This window comes from Copadichromis virginalis, linkage group LG12 (genome assembly GCF_057382275.1).
Source record: "Copadichromis virginalis isolate Kocher_CV1m ecotype Utaka linkage group LG12, C_Virginalis_male_GT1.1, whole genome shotgun sequence".
Classification (NCBI taxonomy): domain Eukaryota; kingdom Metazoa; phylum Chordata; class Actinopteri; order Cichliformes; family Cichlidae; genus Copadichromis; species Copadichromis virginalis.
In genome coordinates this window covers 13,086,931-13,104,561 of record NC_140629.1, presented here as the reverse complement: position 1 = coordinate 13,104,561, position 17,631 = coordinate 13,086,931, and the positions used below count along the sequence as shown (strand labels likewise).

Genomic DNA, 17,631 nt, shown 5'->3' with positions numbered 1-17,631 from the left:
GACTAACCTCATATTGTGGATGGATTATCTCAGTTGTTCTCCTGGCTGAAGTTTGGTCCTTTTACAGCATCCTGCCATGCGATTACATTTGTTCCTGACCACCGAGTACACTCACGTTAACTTTTATCGAGTGGAAAAAAAGTTAGCTTGCTTATATTATGCTACACAGCTGTGTCACTAGCGGTCACGTAGCACATCATTATATAGCAGCTAGCCAAACTTCAGTAACCCTACAAACGTCACTGCTGTTTAGCTTTCTGTCTTCATTTATGTTGGAAGTGATAACAGAGCTGTACGTTTTAATTTGTTTCCAAAACCCAGCAGTCAGGACATGCTATATTGTATTTAGATAGAAGCTAGCGAGCTAACTTCTTGCTTCTAACTTCTAACTCCGTTAAATATCATAAATTCCGTTTTCATGGATGGCTGGATGTTAAACTCAATTGTTACACCTGGTAGAGCATTTTACCATAATCATTTTAGCTAAAATGGATGTGGTATGCTAACAGTGAATGCCGTCGGTGTTTACTGATAGCAAACTGTGGTACGGAGATGACTGTTTATAATATTTCTAGTGATACTCGAAAGGTCTCATCAAGTCCCGATTTAATTCGATTTATGCTGTTATCAGTGTTTGCAACGATAGCATGGCTGTGGTGTTATATCAATGTATGCTCTTGGTGTTTGCTGATATCAAACTGTAGCATTAGGACCACTGTGAGTTAACCTTTGTAGTGATACGCACGCCTTTTTATTTAGACCTGGTTTAATTCTGGGATAGTTGAATATTTGTATATAATCCCTGTAGACCGTTTTAGATTATATGTAATATACATTATGTAATTATCCTTATAATTACAAAATGTTTTATGTAAGATTTATGTTTTGTAATTTAAATCTGACATCACAAAAGTATTTTGGAATTTGAATAATGTATTTTGTAACTGCAGTACACATAATACTAATTTTAAACAATTTTGTCCAGGTTCCTTGCCACTGGGGACCCCTTCAGGACCATTGCGTTCAGTTTTCAAGTTGGTGTGTCCAGGGTGAGCCAGATCATCCCCCAGGTAGCGACGGCCATCTGGGACTGTCTAGTGGACGATTTCATGGCTGTGCCTTCAACTGCAGACTGGCAGTCCATTGCAGAGGGATTCCAGGAGCGCTGGAACTTTCCTCTCTGCTGTGGAGCTCTGGATGGGAAGCACGTCCAGACGAAGGCACCCCCCCCAACTCAGGATCCATGTTCCACAACTACAAGGGAACTTTTTCCATTGTTCTCCTTGCGGTTGTGGATGCAAGGTATCGCTTCCGCGTTATTGATGTTGGGGGGTACGGGAGGACCAGCGACGGTGGTATTCTGGCCAACTCCACCTTTGGTGGCTCTTCGGGCTGGGACTCTCCATCTGCCTCCTGACCAGCCTCTACCCTGTGGAGAACACCGTGGAGCCCAGCCCCATGTCTTTGTGGCTGATGAAGCGTTCCCGCTGCGGCGTGAGCTCATGAGGCCTTTCCCTGGATGCCTCCTCCCTTTAGAGAAGAGGGTCTTTAACTATCGCCTTTCCAGGGCCAGGATGATAGTGGAGGGTGCCTTCGGTGTCCTCTCCTCACAGTGGAGGTTGTATCGGCGCGCCATGGAGCTCCGTCCTGAAATTGCGGAGAAGTGTGTGAAGGCAACTTGTGTTCTCCACAATTTTCTGCGCTGTGTGGATGAGAGAGGGGCACCTGCTGTGAGGGGTGTGGCACCTGCTGTGAGGGGTGTGGCACCTGCTGTGAGGGGTGTGGCACCTGCTGTGGTGGAGCCGTTGCAAGGCCTGGGTCGTATAGCAGCAAACAACTCCTCCAGAGAGGCTGTCCTGGTGAGGGAGAAGTTCATGGCCCACTTCTCGGCGGAGGGAGCTTTGTCTTGGCAACCAAATGAGCAGCCTGTTTGAAGTCCGAGTGACTTCCCCACAACGGCTCTTTTAAGAGCTACCCACAAACCTCTAAAGAGTGTTTCTGTCTTTTTAAATTTTTCTTAATAAATGGAGCTCTACTCCAAAATAAACTAACCTCTTTTTACTCTCTTAAGTAACTTGTCTTCACTATGTTCCTATATACAGTGTGATGCAAAAGTTTGGGCAACCTTATTAATAGTCATTATTTTCCTGCATGAATCGCTGTTACAGTAAAAAATGTCACTTGCATATATCATACAGGAGACACATACATTGATATATACTAAATATTTATTTCCTTTCTCTTTTTTGTGTTGCCAATTTATGCACCTGCTTGATTTAGTTTAAACAGTTATTGCACACTTTCTGTAAATCCAGTGAACTTCATTTCACTTCTCAAATATCACTGTGTCTGTCTCCTATATGATATATTTAACTGATAATTTTTATTGTGACAACCAATGATTTGTACAGGAAAATAATTACTTTTCACAAGGTTCACAACTTTTGCATCCCACTGTATTAGTATGTTTTGCCATTAGTATAATATGAAATAAATTCTACTTGTGTCAAGTCGTGTGCCAACATTTGCTGTATAGTAGAACAGAGACATTTGTCTTTATAAATGTTTATTGGAAAAAATGTATAAATTCACTAACAAAAACATTAAACATAAATATATAAAATTTAACTATTTACACAGAGAGAGGAATAAAAAGGACCCAGCTTGGAGTGGAAGAGCCTCAGGGAGAAGGAGAAAAATAAAACATTGTTTCTGCCCTGGAGAGCTGCTGCCTCATCAGAAAACTACTGATCATTAGTGTCCAATGTTTCCAAATTTAACACAGCTGTGCTGTTTTCAAAAGCTAATTTATAAATTTCAAATTTCACGGATTCTCGTGTCTGAGGCGGCATGCTCTCCAGAGCAGGAACAAGGCTCAGGAGGAAATGTTCTGTTAGAGACTGGCGTGACCTCTTTAGGGACTCCAGGATGGCCAGCTCCACCGCCGATGGACCGTCCTCGACCGCCTTCGAGCTGTCCTCCTCTGTGGGCCTGTAAAACACAGCACAAAACAACACAAAGTAATGAGAAGGCTGCTACTAGATTTTCATTTTCAAAATTGAAAAAAACAGGATATAAACAGATTGGTTGTAGATATTTAGTAAAGGTGATCACAAGGGAATTCAAGCAAGTAAAAAGCTATCAGTGTTTGATGTACATACCTGTGCGTGCAGCAGCAGGAGCTGAGGGACCAGGGACTGGGGAGCCAGCAGAAGCAACAGGGGATGACTCTGCTGCATGATTACTTGACTCTATCAAGACAATATTAAATATTAACAGGTTGAAGACAATAGTCATAGAGAATATTATTATATACTTATTATTATATACAGTGGTTTCTCATTTATTGCAGCACATGAACAGTAGGCGCAGTTCTCACAAGTTGATTCTCAAAGTGCAAACCTTTGTCGATTTTAAAACGTAAAAGTATTATGCCGTGCTTTTTCTCCGTCTGCAGCGCCACTTTTGTGCGCCTTTTTCGCTCGCGGTGCAGGTGTCTATTTCCGAATGAGGGTGGTCATAATCATGAGTGTTTTTGTGCTGTTTTTTCTATTGGACGTGATGGTTATCAAAACCAAACATGATAAGTTTGGCAAGCGCAGGAGACACGACACGGAGGAGATTTGTCAATTGGGCTGCAGAATGCAATGCGCATTGTTGAAAGCTGTACGGTGCAATAAAAAAAAATCAGCGAAAAGGCGAGGCAGTGACGGATGAACAGCGGGACCACTGTATACTGTTTATTAATAAACAAAATATATTCCTATATGACAACACGCATAAATTAACTGCCTACATTAATTCATTGTAAACATACCTTCTGACTGACACTCCCCTGCTGCCTCTTCGGGCTGTCCCTGGTCCTCAGGGGAGAAGTTCTCCACGGTCCGCACCATATTACTGCTAGTCTCCCGCGGGGTGAGGAAGGGGTCCAGAAACTCCATGACCGCGAAGAACTTCCATCTCCTCCCCGATCCTGCTGCAGACCCACTCCTCCTTCTCTGTCCTCTTCTCCTTATTATACGTCCCTGAGGCTCTTCTACTTTCTCCTGCAGATGTCCTCTGAATAAACGCATTATCTTGTTAGCGGAAAGGTATTTTGTACATCAGTAGGAAAATAGCGGGACAGTAGGCGGGCTTGCTAGCTTTTGCGCGGCTACATCGGGTCAGTCTGAAAATTAAAAAGAAGAATGAATGAACTTACCATGTTGCCCGATCTCCTCACTTATGTGTCTCCAAGCTAGGTCCTTTTTATTCCTGTCTCGGTAGAAGTAGCAGCTAGCATCATATATCTCTGGATGATTAGTCACGGAACTGATGAGCTTTTCCTCCATACTGAATGAAGAATGAAGGGCTCCTGATTGGTTGTTGCGGCGCGATTTGACGCTGGAGTTCAGATTTTTCCAACTCCAGCGGTAGACGCGAAATGCGCTTATGCACAAAATGCAACACAAAAATTCATGGGCGTGGTTTTTTTTCGCGAGTCAAACGCGCCAGACGCGCTACACTGACGCGCGTTTCACGACGCAAATCTGCATCCGAATTTTCGCGGAAGCCACAATCGCGAGTCATCACGCCTTTCCATTGACTTTACATGTAAATCTGACGCTCTGGCCGCCTCTATCGCGTTCGGTGTGAACACACCGTAAGATAGCTGGGATAGGCTCGAGCTCCCCTGTGACACTGAAAAAGAAAGACAGCAGAGAATGGATGGGTGGCTGATCAAACGTAAACATTTAGATAGAAGCAAAGGCCCTGATGTGTTGTAGATGGCCTCAGCAAGTAGCACAGGCCCTGGTGTGGCGTAGATGGTCTCAGCCAGCACCACAGCCCCTTTAGTGGTGTAGATGGCCCCAGCCAGCAGCACAGGCCCTCTTGTGGTCTAGATGGCCTCAGCCAGCAGAACAGTCTCTGGTGTGGTGTAGATGGCCTCAGCCAGCAGAACAAACCATGGTGTGTTGTAGTTGGCCTCAGCCAGCAGCACAGGGCCTGGTGTGGTGTACATTGCCTCAGTCAGCAACACAGGCCCTCTTGTGGTCTAGATGACCTCAACCAGCAGAACAGGCCGTCTTGTGGTGTAGATGGCCTCAGCCAGCAGCACAGGTCCTGGTATGTTGTAGATGGCCTCATCCAGCATCACAGGCCCTTATGCGGTGTAGATGGCCTTGCTAGCGGCACAAACCCTGGTGTGTTGTAGATGGCCCTTAGGCACCAGCACAGGCCCTGGTGTTTTGTAGTTGGCCTCAGCCAGCAGCACAGGCCGTCTTGTGGTGTAGATGGCCTTAGCCAGCAGCACAGGCCCTCTGGTGGTGTCGATGGCCTCAGATAGGAGCAAAGGCCCTGATGTGTTGTAGATTGCTTCAGCCAGCAGCACAGGTCCTGCAGTGTTGTAGTTGGCCTCAGCCAGCAGCACAGGCCCTGCAGTGTTGTAGTTGGCCTCAGCCAGCAGCACAGGCCGTCTTGTGGTGTAGTTGGCCTCAGCCAGCAGCACAGGCCCTATTGTGGTGTACATGGCCTTAGCCAGCCGCACAGACCCTGGTGTGTTCTAGATGGCCTCAGCCAGAACCACAGGCCTTGTGGTGGTGTCGATGGCCTCAAATAGAAGCAAAGGCCCTGATGTGTTGTAGATTGTCTCAGCCAGCAGCACAGGCCCTGCAGCGTTGTAGTTGGCCTCAGCCAGCAGCACAGGCCGTCTTGTGGTGTAGATGGCCTCAGCCAACAGCACAGGCCCTGGTCTGTTGTAGATGGCCTAAACCAGCTACACAGACCCTGGTGGGGCTCAGTTGGTGTCTTCTAGCATCACAGGCCCTGGTGAGGTGTAAATAGCTTAGACCTACGGTACAAGCCCTGGTGTGGTGGAGATGGCCTCAGCCAGCAGAACAGGCCTTCTTGTGTTGTAGTTGGTCTCAGCCAGCAGCACAGGCCCTGGTCTGTTGTAGATGGCCTCAGCCAGCAGCACAGGCCCTGGTCTGTTGTAGATGGCCTTAGCCAGCAGCACAGACCCTGGTGAGGCTCAGTTGGTGTCTTCTAGCAGCATAGGCCCAGGTGAGGTGTAAATAGCTTAGACCTACGGCAGAAGCCCTGGTCTGTTGTAGTTGGCCTCAGCCAGCAGCACAGGCCGTCTTGTGGTGTAGTTGGCCTCAGCCAGCAGCACAGGCCCTATTGTGGTGTACATGGCCTTAGCCAGCCGCACAGACCCTGATGTGTTGTAGATTGTCTCAGCCAGCAGCACAGGCCCTGCAGCGTTGTAGTTGGCCTCAGCCAGCAGCACAGGCCCTGGTCTGTTCTAGATGGCCTCAGCCAGCAGCACAGGCCCTGGTCTGTTGTAAGGCAAGGCAAGGCAAGGCAAATTTATTTGTATAGCACAATTCAACAACAAGGTGATTCAAAGTGCTTTACAGAGACATTAGAAACAAAAACAAATAAAAAGCATGATTTAAAATTTATTAAAACAAGCAAACAAACAAACTAACTAAACACACACATTTCACACCTGTTCGCGCGATCTGAACCCTTATCGTAAGAGGAGCTACCAGTCCTTCTGTGGACGAGCTACTTTCTATTTTAAATTCCCTGAATTTAAAATACTCTCTAGACCCAGTCTAGACCCAGTTGGGGAGCTACCCAGAGCTCTAAACCCACTTAACAAACAAACAAACAAACAAACAAACAAACAAACAAACAAACAAACAAACAAACAAACAAACAAAACAGTATATAAAATCAAAACAGATAAAATCAGAACAGTAGATAAAATCAGTAGTTAATGTAAGTTTTGAAATTTAAGCTTAACAAACAAACAAAACAGTATATAAAATCAAAACAGATAAAATCAGAAATAGATAAGATCAGTAGTTAGTGTAAGTTTTGAAATTTAAGCTTAAAAAAGCTTATATAGAGGCCCTCAGGCCTCTATAAAAGCTTAAAATTTTAAGCTTGTAGATGGCCTTAGCCAGCTACACAGACCCTGGTGAGGCTCAGTTGGTGTCTTCTAGCAGCATAGGCCCAGGTGAGGTGTAAATAGCTTAGACCTACGGCAGAAGCCCTGGTCTGTTGTAGTTGTCCTCAGCCAGCAGCACAGGCCCTGATGTGTTGTAGATGGCCTCAGCAAGCAGCACAGGCCCTGGTGTGGCGTAGATGGTCTCAGTCAGCACCACAGCCCCTTTAGTGGTGTAGATGGCCTCAGCCAGCAGAACAGGCCCTCTTGTGGTCTAGATGACCTCAACCAATTTTCACACTTATCAGTGGCTCATAGCTACCTAACTAGTCCACTTTAAGCATGTTTCCTAATCTGTCACACTTATCAGTAACTCATAGGTATCTAACTAGTCCTGAATATTCTGAATAAATGTGTGAGATGGCCCTCAGGCCTCTACGTCCAGGCTTTGGTGACTACTTGGATTGTCTTATTTAGAGCAATGTGTGTCACTTTGGTTAGTTGCTCAACTGAGGCTGATTTTGTTCAGTCTTTTGCTAACTGAACTTTGACATTTAACATGCTAATTGAAGCGTGTAGAGTCTGAGATGTAGCTCTTTTTTTCTGTATTGTACAATCTGATTTAGGGGTGAATTTACTGTGATTTCCACCCCTAGAAAGATTGTCAACTGTGTTGCATGTTTTGAATAATCTTCTTCAGAGTAGACTTCTGGTGTAAGCTAATAGGGAATGAAAAGAACTATAAAAAGCTGCTGTGGTTTTAATTTTCCAAGAGAGGTGTTATGTATTTAGCAATACATTGTTTAGTCACACTATTATTATTATGTTCTAAACAGAAGAACATCAAGTGTGATGTATGTGCGCATTGATCCACCTGTGCTTTTCCATGACATGTTTAATAAAAGTAAGTAACTTTCCACTTAAAGGGTTGTTGTGCCTAAGTAGCTAAGTTATAATGCTCCAAAGACACCTGTAAGCTATTGCCATTTATGTAAACAGAGAACTCGTGTACATTAAAGGTGGCGAATTATACAAGGCATAAAAGCAGCCTGATATCAGATATAAGTGTTACAGGGTAGCACAAAAGAGGAAAGAAATGTAAATCATGCCTATGTGTCTTGACTCAGCATGTGATGACAATGTATCAGAAAAGCTGAGAATAATTACTCTAAAGCAGGGGTCTCAAACTTAAATGAACTCTGGGCCAATGCTGGCACTGTCATCTCATTGGAGGGCCACTTTATGTTCAAGTAGTACAGTAGTGCATTTTGTATTTAACAAAATAAAAATACAGACATTAGTTCAATGAGAGAATCAAACACTAACACAGCCAATCCCTCAACATGTTTGTAATCTCTGCTCATATTGCCTTCATAATAAACTAGGGTGGCCATAGTTTGACTTCCAAAAAAAGAGGACACTTGACCCAGTCAGGAAGAAATTTAATGATACTGTTTGTTTAAAGAAAATTTTAACATATTCAAACGATGCCTTCTCTCTGCGGTTAATGAATGGTGAAAAAAAAAAAAGTCATATAGGCCTTTACAAGTCAACTAGTGCAAAATAGGAGGACGGTTGGACATCTTATAATAAGCTTTTCTTTTCTTTTTTTTGCTTTTTAAAGAACTTAATTTAAGATTGCACTCAACAAGGAACAAATCCTTCCTAACAAAAAAGTAACTTCAGGTAGTGTTTAACTAAAACACACAATCTTTATTTGAAATAAAGTATGGGATTGTTTTGTAATTATCCAGGAAAACACCGACTTATCAGGGGTAGTGGCAGTATTGCCAGTTTAAAGACTGGCTCGTCTTAGCTGAAATAAATACATACGTCTGGTTAGTGCTACTGAATGAGTTGAGGTCTTCGGCTAATGAAAGCAGAGACTCTACAACACTTGAAAAAGATTTCACCAAGGATGCAAGTTGCAAGCGCTCCCAATGCGTCACGTGAGCATGCGGGTGGGGCGGAAGTGAGGACCGTAGTCTTCCTGTTCCATCGGTCCCACCTTAGTTTGGACAGCTATGCGGATGAGTGTAGGTAGGATGAAACTCTGCTGGTGTAACTTTTTGTTTTGGCTTTTAGCGCTACAACCTCCGGTTGCCCGTTATCACTCGTGGCTTGCAATGCTTCTCTACGGAAGCGAGCTTTGCACGGCCTTTCTTGCATCTTTAACCCAGTTTGTGTTTCTAATGTATTAGCATACTTTCTGGTCACAGAGCTAACTGTTGACTTCTCTAAAGGCGCTAAAGAACATGTAATACTTGAAAAGCGTGAAGGGTGGTTTTTCAGACACTCCGAGTTGTTTTGTGGTATCTGGAGATTCCTCAAAGACTCCTGTAGCGATCACGACTAAAAAGAATTCGTCCACGAAAGGATTACAAATATTTGATTTCGTTTCCTAACTTAGGCTTTTGCTTCCGAATGAAAATAAAGATGGCAGCCCATCTGCCGCAAGAATAACATGGGAAATGGCATTTCAAAAACGTATTTTGCATGGATTGGATTGTTTGAAAAGGTCTTTTGGGAGTCTCCAAACAACCCCGATACGATAGAAAGTGCCTTTGAATAACATTCAGTAGTTTTCGAAAGTACCCGCTAAGTTTACTTTTAGGATAAACGGTGGTTAGCTCTGTTACCGCTGAGCTGCTATTGGAAACCAAAAAAAAGGGGCACAAACTGACAACAAATATTCGTATTCTTTCTTTACTGCTGCTTTCGAACTTCTGTGTATATAAAAGTTGTTAGAATTCAGTCCTAAGCGAAACACGCAAATAGGCGACGTGAAATATGTATACTGTGTGGTGTGTCACGTGACATGACAAAAATGAATGGCCAGACCCCTTCGGGTCAAAGTTCATTGACATGCAAACATGTGATAATTGTGTTTTTGCTGCAATCTCCATTACCCTCTATGTTGAAGGGTATTTGCACTGCTTTTAGTTCGTCTTAAGATCAGATGTCTCAAACTGCATAGCAGTGTAACCTCGAAAAGGAGCGCTAAAAACAACAGTACAATTTAATTCTCTTTAGCTTTATTTATGTAGTGAGTTTACAACAAGCTCAGAAGGCCTTTTGGTAAGGTCACTACATGCATAAGGAACCTTTCATGTAGTCTGTTGATGAATAAAGTCTAACCTGGGGTCCGTTCTTCGTACCTCGCTAAGTAAGTTAGCTGGATTTGATTGTTGACGATTTCGCGTGATCCTGGATCGTTCGGTTCCCCGAAGCTCATCCGGGACTTGCTGTCATAGCAACAGATCCGTAAGCGTAAACCTGCTCGGGAGCAGGCTTGCTTTGTGTAAACAAGATTAGATCGCGGCCACTCAGGTATGTCCGCTTCATTTATACGAAAGCAACAGCGATATTTTACCACTGTTTTACCATAAATAAATATTATCAAAGTAACTAAAGATAATGCAGTATTTGATTCTTTTATTGATTTCATAAAGATACATACAGGTCATTTCCTAAAAAAGGGGAAATGTACTATTAATCATTCTATTTCATGTATTTGATTATTTCAGATGTAATTCATATTTTAGAGTAGTAATAGTAAATTACTTCATGTAAGCAAGATGAGAGACCACGGCTATAAAAGCGAAGGTGGATTTGGGAAGTCTGTATACGCGAGCCACCCATTGCGGAAGGTGCAAGATTGATAAGGAGAGTTTTCAGAATTCAGCGTATATTGCGGGATAGACAGGATCCTTTAGCTCAGCGCGACAGTGTGCTTATAGAGAGATATCGATTTTCCTGTGAGGGTATTATTTACTTAACCAACTTGTTGACGAGGGGGTGCAGGACCACCACCTGTCTTTTTTTGCTCTGCCCTTTTCTTGGTTGCTGTTATAAACAAACAAACAAACAGATTATTTCAGGGTCTCTTTTCAAGAGACTAAAAGCAATATAAGTGATAAATATTACCATTCTGTAGAATATTCTTATATTTCACTTTTACTTGTTCCCATGTTCTAGTGGGTCCTGTTGTGGCTCTAATGTGAAAGAGGATATAATGTAATATAATATATTATAATATAATATAATATAATATAATATAATATGGTGTAATATAATAAATTTACCCTACCGCCTACTGGTGTTGGCCAGAGGGGCCGATGGCGCGATATGGCAGCCTGGCTTCTGTCAGTCTGCCCCAGGGCAGCTGTGGCTACAACCGTAGCTGCCTCCACCAGTGTGTGAATGTGAGAGTGAATGAATAGTGGCATTGTAAAGCGCTTTGGGTGCCTTGAAAAGCGCTATATAAATCCAATCCATTATTATTATTAAATTACTTACTAGTTTAATTTGTCAGCGAGCTCAAAGTTAGCGCGATGATTTGATCTTGGATGTGTCATTTGATCTTGGATGTAGTAAGCGAGGTACGAAGAACGGACCCCAGATGACAGTACTACATGTGATTATTTTGCACAGCACAGCAATGGATCACAGCGCAGCCGATGAGGGTCCTTCTCCCAGCAGACAACCTTCAAGTCCTGCTTCTAGAACACCTGTGGGTGTCAAAGGACAAGTGTCACTGAGCAGTCAAAGGCCCAAAGTATTGATAACTCCCTTTCACAGCTCACCCATAGCCAATGCAGCTTTTCACAGCAAACGGACAGCAACTGGGAATCCTCTGGGCTCTCCTGTCAGCTTTTTTCTGGGCACTGCTGGATGTGTGACCACTCCACTCTTCAGAGAAAGACCTACTGCTGCTGGGAACTCAGAAAGACAGGCTCACAGTTCAGGCTCATCACAGGTGACGCCAGGAAAAAAAGTGCAAGCAAGTCCGTCTACTGACAAGGTAAACAGATTTACTTTGAAATGTTATCAGGCAGTATTTAGAATATCCTGTGTTTATATAATGCACATATAAACTTGATAACATGACATTCTCATCGTCTTCAAAGGGTGCCAGCTTGAAGATGTCAAAGTTGGCTGTGAGAGACTCAGTGAAGTCTGGACCGCTGTTCAACATGGAGCTTCATCACAGCCCCAAAGGCAAAGGAAAGAAGACCGTCTCCACTTCAGTCAAACCTCAGGCTGGTTAGTCCATCCATTCCTTTGGAAACTTAAATTTTTATGAAATCTTTTATTGATTCCAGTTTGCTGCAGACAGATGGCATCATAAGTAACAAGTATGCATCAAAGTGCATGCCACGTTTACTGTTTAAAGGAGTAGGTGAAGAAGAAATCTGTGCATATATATCAAAGGAGCTATGTTTAGAAATGTGTCCAAACAGCAGTTTGCATCTGAGTAAGAATACAGGAATTCTCTATATCTGTGTCCGTTCCCTACCTTTACTTCATCTGAACTACTTACATACTTAACAGATTTTTTGCTGGGAACAAGTGGAAAAGACAAATAATGTTAAAGGCTTTAAGATAGGTAGTTCTTAAATTTTAACTAAAAATTGTTTTCTGTTCTTGTTTTGCAGTTGCCTGTGTGAGGCATTTAGTAAACAGGTGTAAATTGATACTGTGCAGTCAGTAATCATGCTCCAAATATTTTTAAAAAGGCAAATCATTTAAGCCTATATACCCGTATTGATAGAATTTCTTCGTTAACTCAAAAGACACGACGTTGAACTTTCATTCCCAGCGCTTTATTCGTTACGCCATTTTACATACATACAACAACAACACTTCGCGGTCAACAGTACTCTCGCGATATAACAGAAAATAACAAGTTAACAATCTCCCTCTTTCTTTTAAAAAAATAAAAGTATAAACACACCCCTGTAAACATTTGTATACATATATGTATATATTTATATAAACAAAAAAAAACTTTTCAAAAGTGCTTTGCTTTACTTAAAGCATACTATCATTGCACACAATAAACAATGGTGCATTTTAATGCAAAGGCAACTTTGTAAACAAACGATTACAGTATCCAGAGTCCTTCATCTAGCGCCTTTAGAAGGGTTAAAGGTGAAACTCCCTTTTTTGTCAGACAATCAGCAAGTTGAGATTTTGAGTCTGACCAACAAACCTGTCTGATTTTCTTGGCTTGTATGAGCTCTTTAATGCTGCTCATTTCTAGCCTCAGTCTCTTCTCTGTAACCTGCTTAGTAGACTTGAGTGCATCAGACATGGAATGATTGTCAGTCACACAGATCAAAGGAAGAGCGTTCAGACTAGTGTTACCAGTTGTAAGCTCAGAAAAAAGTGTTGCCAGGAAGACAGCACTGTCTATTCCATCTGACATGGCAAGAGTTTCTCCTGCCAGTATACTTCTAACCACACGCCTGATTTTTTTTTAAAGTGCCAGAAGAGAGGACAAAACTTTCCTCCTTTACCCATAAGGACAATTAATGCCCCTCTTTGAATACTGCCATCAGGAAGGTTGCCAAATGATGAAGCATCACTGAAAACAACCAATGCCAGATCCTCACCCAAGTGCTGAAACTTAAGAGTCACTTTCTCTGCCTTAAGTTTACGGATAACTTTGTTCACTCAGGGCTCGCATAATCGCTAGCCCGACGTCCCGAGGCTAGCGATTTTTCCAGTCGGGCTACCAAAATCTATCTCTGCCCTGCCCGTCGGGCTATCATAGGAAGAAAAAAAAATATGTCAATGCTTTTGCATTCTTTCGGAAATGTAGCTGGGTAATTATGTCATTGGCATCGATGAGCCACTGTAAATATGTGACATATTGAAATCGCGTTTGAATTTGCGCTTGTTTTTTGCTTTCACTTTGCAATCGCACGAACTGTGTATAGAGAGCGACAGTACTGATTGGTGAGTCACGATAATTTGCGCAGCAATTCCTCTGACATCGTCTTATCAATCGTTAGCTTACTATGCAAACATGACGAGTGAAATCTCCCGCAGCAAGCTTAAACATGTGAGAGGTTGATCGCGCAGAGAATCGCTGAGCGTTATGTGAGTGCATGTGTAAAAGCAGCAGGATATATATTTTAGTTCTGCTGAGCTAAATAAGACAGGTCAGGGTGAAGAAGTGACAGCCAAAGAAAAGCTTACCACAAAACGGAAAAGTTATGACAAATCAGACTATAAAGCAAAAATAAAGTGCAGCTTTATGGTTTCATGTACAAAAGAATTTTTGTGGCTGCATTATGACGAGCTAAATAATAACCAGGGGTGCAGATGAGTGGTCCGCAGGTGCGCATTCGCTGTCAAAATAAAAAAATGCGGACAAGATAAGAAGTTGCAACGCGTGTTTGCGTACATAAGATTTTCTGGAGGAGGACAGACATTTGTTTAGAACTCATAAAGATGTCGAAGAAGCAAGCTCCTTTAAGCAATTACTTTGGTGTTCCTCCACCGCAAAGGAAATGTCAGAAGGAGTCCGAACCACAAAAGAAGCACGTATTCTCGGAAAAGTGGTTGCAGGAGGTGAGCTGGCTTCAAACAAATGATGAACGCACAGAGATGTGGTGCAGAATGTGCCGTGAAAATCCCACTCTAGCGGACAAAAACACTGCCTTTTATATGGACGCAAACGTGCGTTGCAACTTCTTATCTGGTGCGCGTCTTTTATTTTGACAGCGAATGCGCACATGCGGACCACTTATGTGCACCCGTGTAAATAACATAATGTTCTGCCGGGTGTGTTGTTGGTTTTCCCTCGATTTCTGAGTTGACAAGCGCCTTTGTTACTGGGACCAGTAATTTTAAGAAAGGCCCCCATTAGAACCCATGAGAAATGCAAGAAATGCATTATTGCTCAGTCTGCAATATCTTTCCCAGAACAAACACCAATTGCAAATAACATACTAAAAATAAACCTGAAAATTCTGTTTAGAACAGCGTACTATGTTGCAAAGAGTGAACTACCACTGACAAAATTTAGCAGTCTTTGCAAACTTCAAAAAGCAAATGGCCTAGATCTTGGTTCCACTTGTTTCTTACCCGTGACTTCAGTGGAAATTTCAAATTCAGGATCTGACACAGACGGATTCATGTTCTACACAGTTCTTACAAGTTCATAGAAATTTCTGTTCAATTAGAACCAAGTATTTGAGTTGATGATTGCAATTTTTATACAATGTTGTAATTTTTTTGATTAATTTTTTGTTTCTGTTACAATATTATACTTTTATGTATCATATTGTAAAGGAAACAAAACAGGAAACAAAACATCAGTCAAAAAATTGCTCTCTTTTTTTATTCGGGCTACTTAAATTTATTTTGGGCTACCAAAAACTGAAGAGTCCCTGCCTGAAGGGCTACCAGGGATTTTGAAATTTTGCGAGCCCTGGTCACTTCATGAATGAAGGAGTTGACGATCTCTGCAGCTTTCTTTCATGAATAGACTGTACAGTTGCATCTTTGATATTAGATCCAAGGCTACATGTGTCAAACATAACATCAGGCCTTGTTCATCAGGCCACATTTTTTTTTGACCTGAGTTGCTCACATTCCGTTTCACTTAAGGAAGCATCCCTCTGTACAGCCCGTGCTGCTTGTAACTGAACCGGTTGTAGGTTGTCAATGTAAAGTTGTTGATGCACCTCTATTACATCATTAACTGTACAAATGTCCATACCAACATAAGAAAAGCTGTCATGTTCTTCACGGCCCACAAGGAAGGTAGATTTCAGTACAGGAATGTTATGAGTTGCAAAGTGACTTGAACCAGCCCAAAGGAAATCATCAATGTGACATGCAAGCACTCCTGTAATCTCAGATTGTTCATTCTGCCAATAGAACACTGCAGGATCAACCTGTGATATTTTACCACCAGTTTTGAACATAATGTCTTTGACCTTATTATACCAATAAAGTGAAGCATGCAAGTCCATAAACACACTTTTTCAGTTTCCATAGAACATTGTCCTTGCCAGCTTCAGGTGGGGGACAAAGATAAATGTCTCTTGACAGTTCCATTCCCTGCAATAAGGCAGATTTAATGTCCATTGAATTTACTCTCCACTTGTTTTGACATATCACAGCTAGCACCAGTCTGAGGGACTCAGACACACATGTTGGAGAGTCTTTCTGTAGTTCTTTAGTATTTACCTCTTCAAACCCCCGTGCCACAAGTCGAGCCTTTGGGACAACACCATTAGCAGTTTCTTTGAGTGTACAGACCCATCTGGTAGACACAGATTTTTGACCCAGGTCTTTCACTTCATCAAACACACCATTACTTCGCCAGCTCTCAATCTCCTGCTGCTTACAACAACAACAACAACAATCTTTATTTATAGAGCACATTAAAAGCCAGGGGCATGCCAAAGTGCTTTACATAAAACAATAAAACAATAAAATGATTTACACTAAAACATCGGAGTCATATAAGTGTGGGATTATGTTCACAGGTAAAAACCACTGATAGGAATAATCTATAGCACACAGCTATAGCAAAGTAGAACTGTACCATCATACACAGTGATAGAGAACATAGACAACGCAACAATAAAATAATAAAATAATTAGCACTATAACGTCAGAGTCATATAAGTGTGAGATTATGTTCACAGGTAAAGACCACTAATAAGAATAAGCTATAGCACACAGCTATAGCAGAGTAAAGCTGTACCATCAAACACAGTGATAGAAAACATTGACAGCGCAGGACAATGCAAAACAACCAGACACATTAATAGAATAACTCACAGAAGCGAGGCGAGAATTTAACTAGTAGAAAAAGCAAGTTCAAACAAATATGTTTTAAGCCGTGATTTAAAAGATTAGCAGAATCAAAGGAAATATCTTTTGTTATGAGTACATCTGCATCTCTGTTTTCAGCTTCAGTGCAAAGACCATCAACAAGTGACATGTCTACAGCTTTCTTTTCACCTTCACTACCATCATGCTCAAGATATTGCACATTGTACCAGTTTTTGTATTGCCCTTTTGCTTTTCCCGCTCTGCCTAGCACTCTGGCTGTGTGTTGAACACCGTTGTCTCTGTTGGTAAAAGTGATCAGCTGTCCTGCCCTTAACTTTACATTTGCAGAGACATGATCAGTGGGTGTAGAGGGCTCATTTGCAGTTTGTGTGACAGACATGTTTTCTGCAGTGTGTGTGACAGACATGTTTTTCTGCAGTGTGTGTGACAGACATGTTTTCTGCAGTGTGTGTTTATCCAGCTCCGTAACTTGTCTCTAGATATTGACTTCATTCTTCCAGCATTCATATGGCCTGGCTTCATCAAGCTTTGGTGGTACTTTGCAATTGGAAACCATCCGATGCTACCAATGTTAACTCAAAAGACACGACGTCGTACTCTCATTCCCAGCGCTTTATTCGTTACGCCATTTTACATACATGCAACAACAACACTTCGCGGGCAAGAGTACTCTCGCGATATAAAAGAAAATAACAAGTTAACATTCTTTTCCTGACCTGCTAACGTAGGTCACTGTTTACAGAAGACATAAAATTTTTTAGAGCTTAAGTTTTATTTATAATCTGGTATTAAGTTAAAAATGTTTGGAATTTGCATGGTTTTACACCATTAATCAAAACCGTTCTCACGGTGAGAGTTTAATCCACTATATTTTTGAGTTTCACATCAGCAACTTGTAGACAAATATTTTCTCCAAAGTTTTTTGTAGTTCTAACTTGAATGGACTGAATTGACCATCATATTTAACAACAGTGTTGGTCAAGTTAGTTGAAAAACGTAAACAGTAACTGATTACTGATTACTTCCCCAAAAAAGTAATCCCGTTACTTTACTGATTACTTGGTTTCAAAAGTAATTAGTTACTTAGTTAC

At 41.9% G+C, this 17,631-nt stretch overlaps 2 protein-coding genes across 4 annotated transcripts in view; one reads left to right on the top strand and one right to left on the bottom strand.

Moving 5' to 3' along the window:
* Positions 1–2,557: 2,557 nt before the first annotated feature.
* LOC146696593 (uncharacterized) lies at positions 2,558–4,381 on the bottom strand. The gene is made up of 4 exons (XM_085474073.1): positions 4,205–4,381; positions 3,818–4,060; positions 3,162–3,251; positions 2,558–2,991 (listed from the first exon to the last, which is right to left on the bottom strand). The coding sequence occupies exons 1-4, from the start codon at positions 4,332–4,334 to the stop codon at positions 2,915–2,917; spliced, it is 540 nt and encodes a 179-aa protein (XP_085330199.1). The 5' UTR covers positions 4,335–4,381; the 3' UTR covers positions 2,558–2,914.
* Positions 4,382–8,923: 4,542 nt separating this feature from the next.
* Positions 8,924–17,631, top strand: part of LOC146696592 (histone-lysine N-methyltransferase EHMT1-like) — a 54,803-nt gene continuing 46,095 nt past the window's right edge. Inside the window, exons 1-3 of one of the 3 annotated variants that reach the window (XM_085474747.1) lie at positions 8,924–8,977; positions 11,372–11,741; positions 11,848–11,983. In XM_085474747.1, the coding sequence (XP_085330873.1) occupies positions 11,379–11,741; positions 11,848–11,983 (499 nt within the window). In that variant the 5' untranslated portion in view covers positions 8,924–8,977; positions 11,372–11,378. Of the gene's footprint in view, positions 8,978–10,074; positions 10,268–11,371; positions 11,742–11,847; positions 11,984–17,631 lie in introns of those variants that run through there. The other 2 variants (XM_085474749.1, XM_085474748.1) reach the window with 2 other exon arrangements.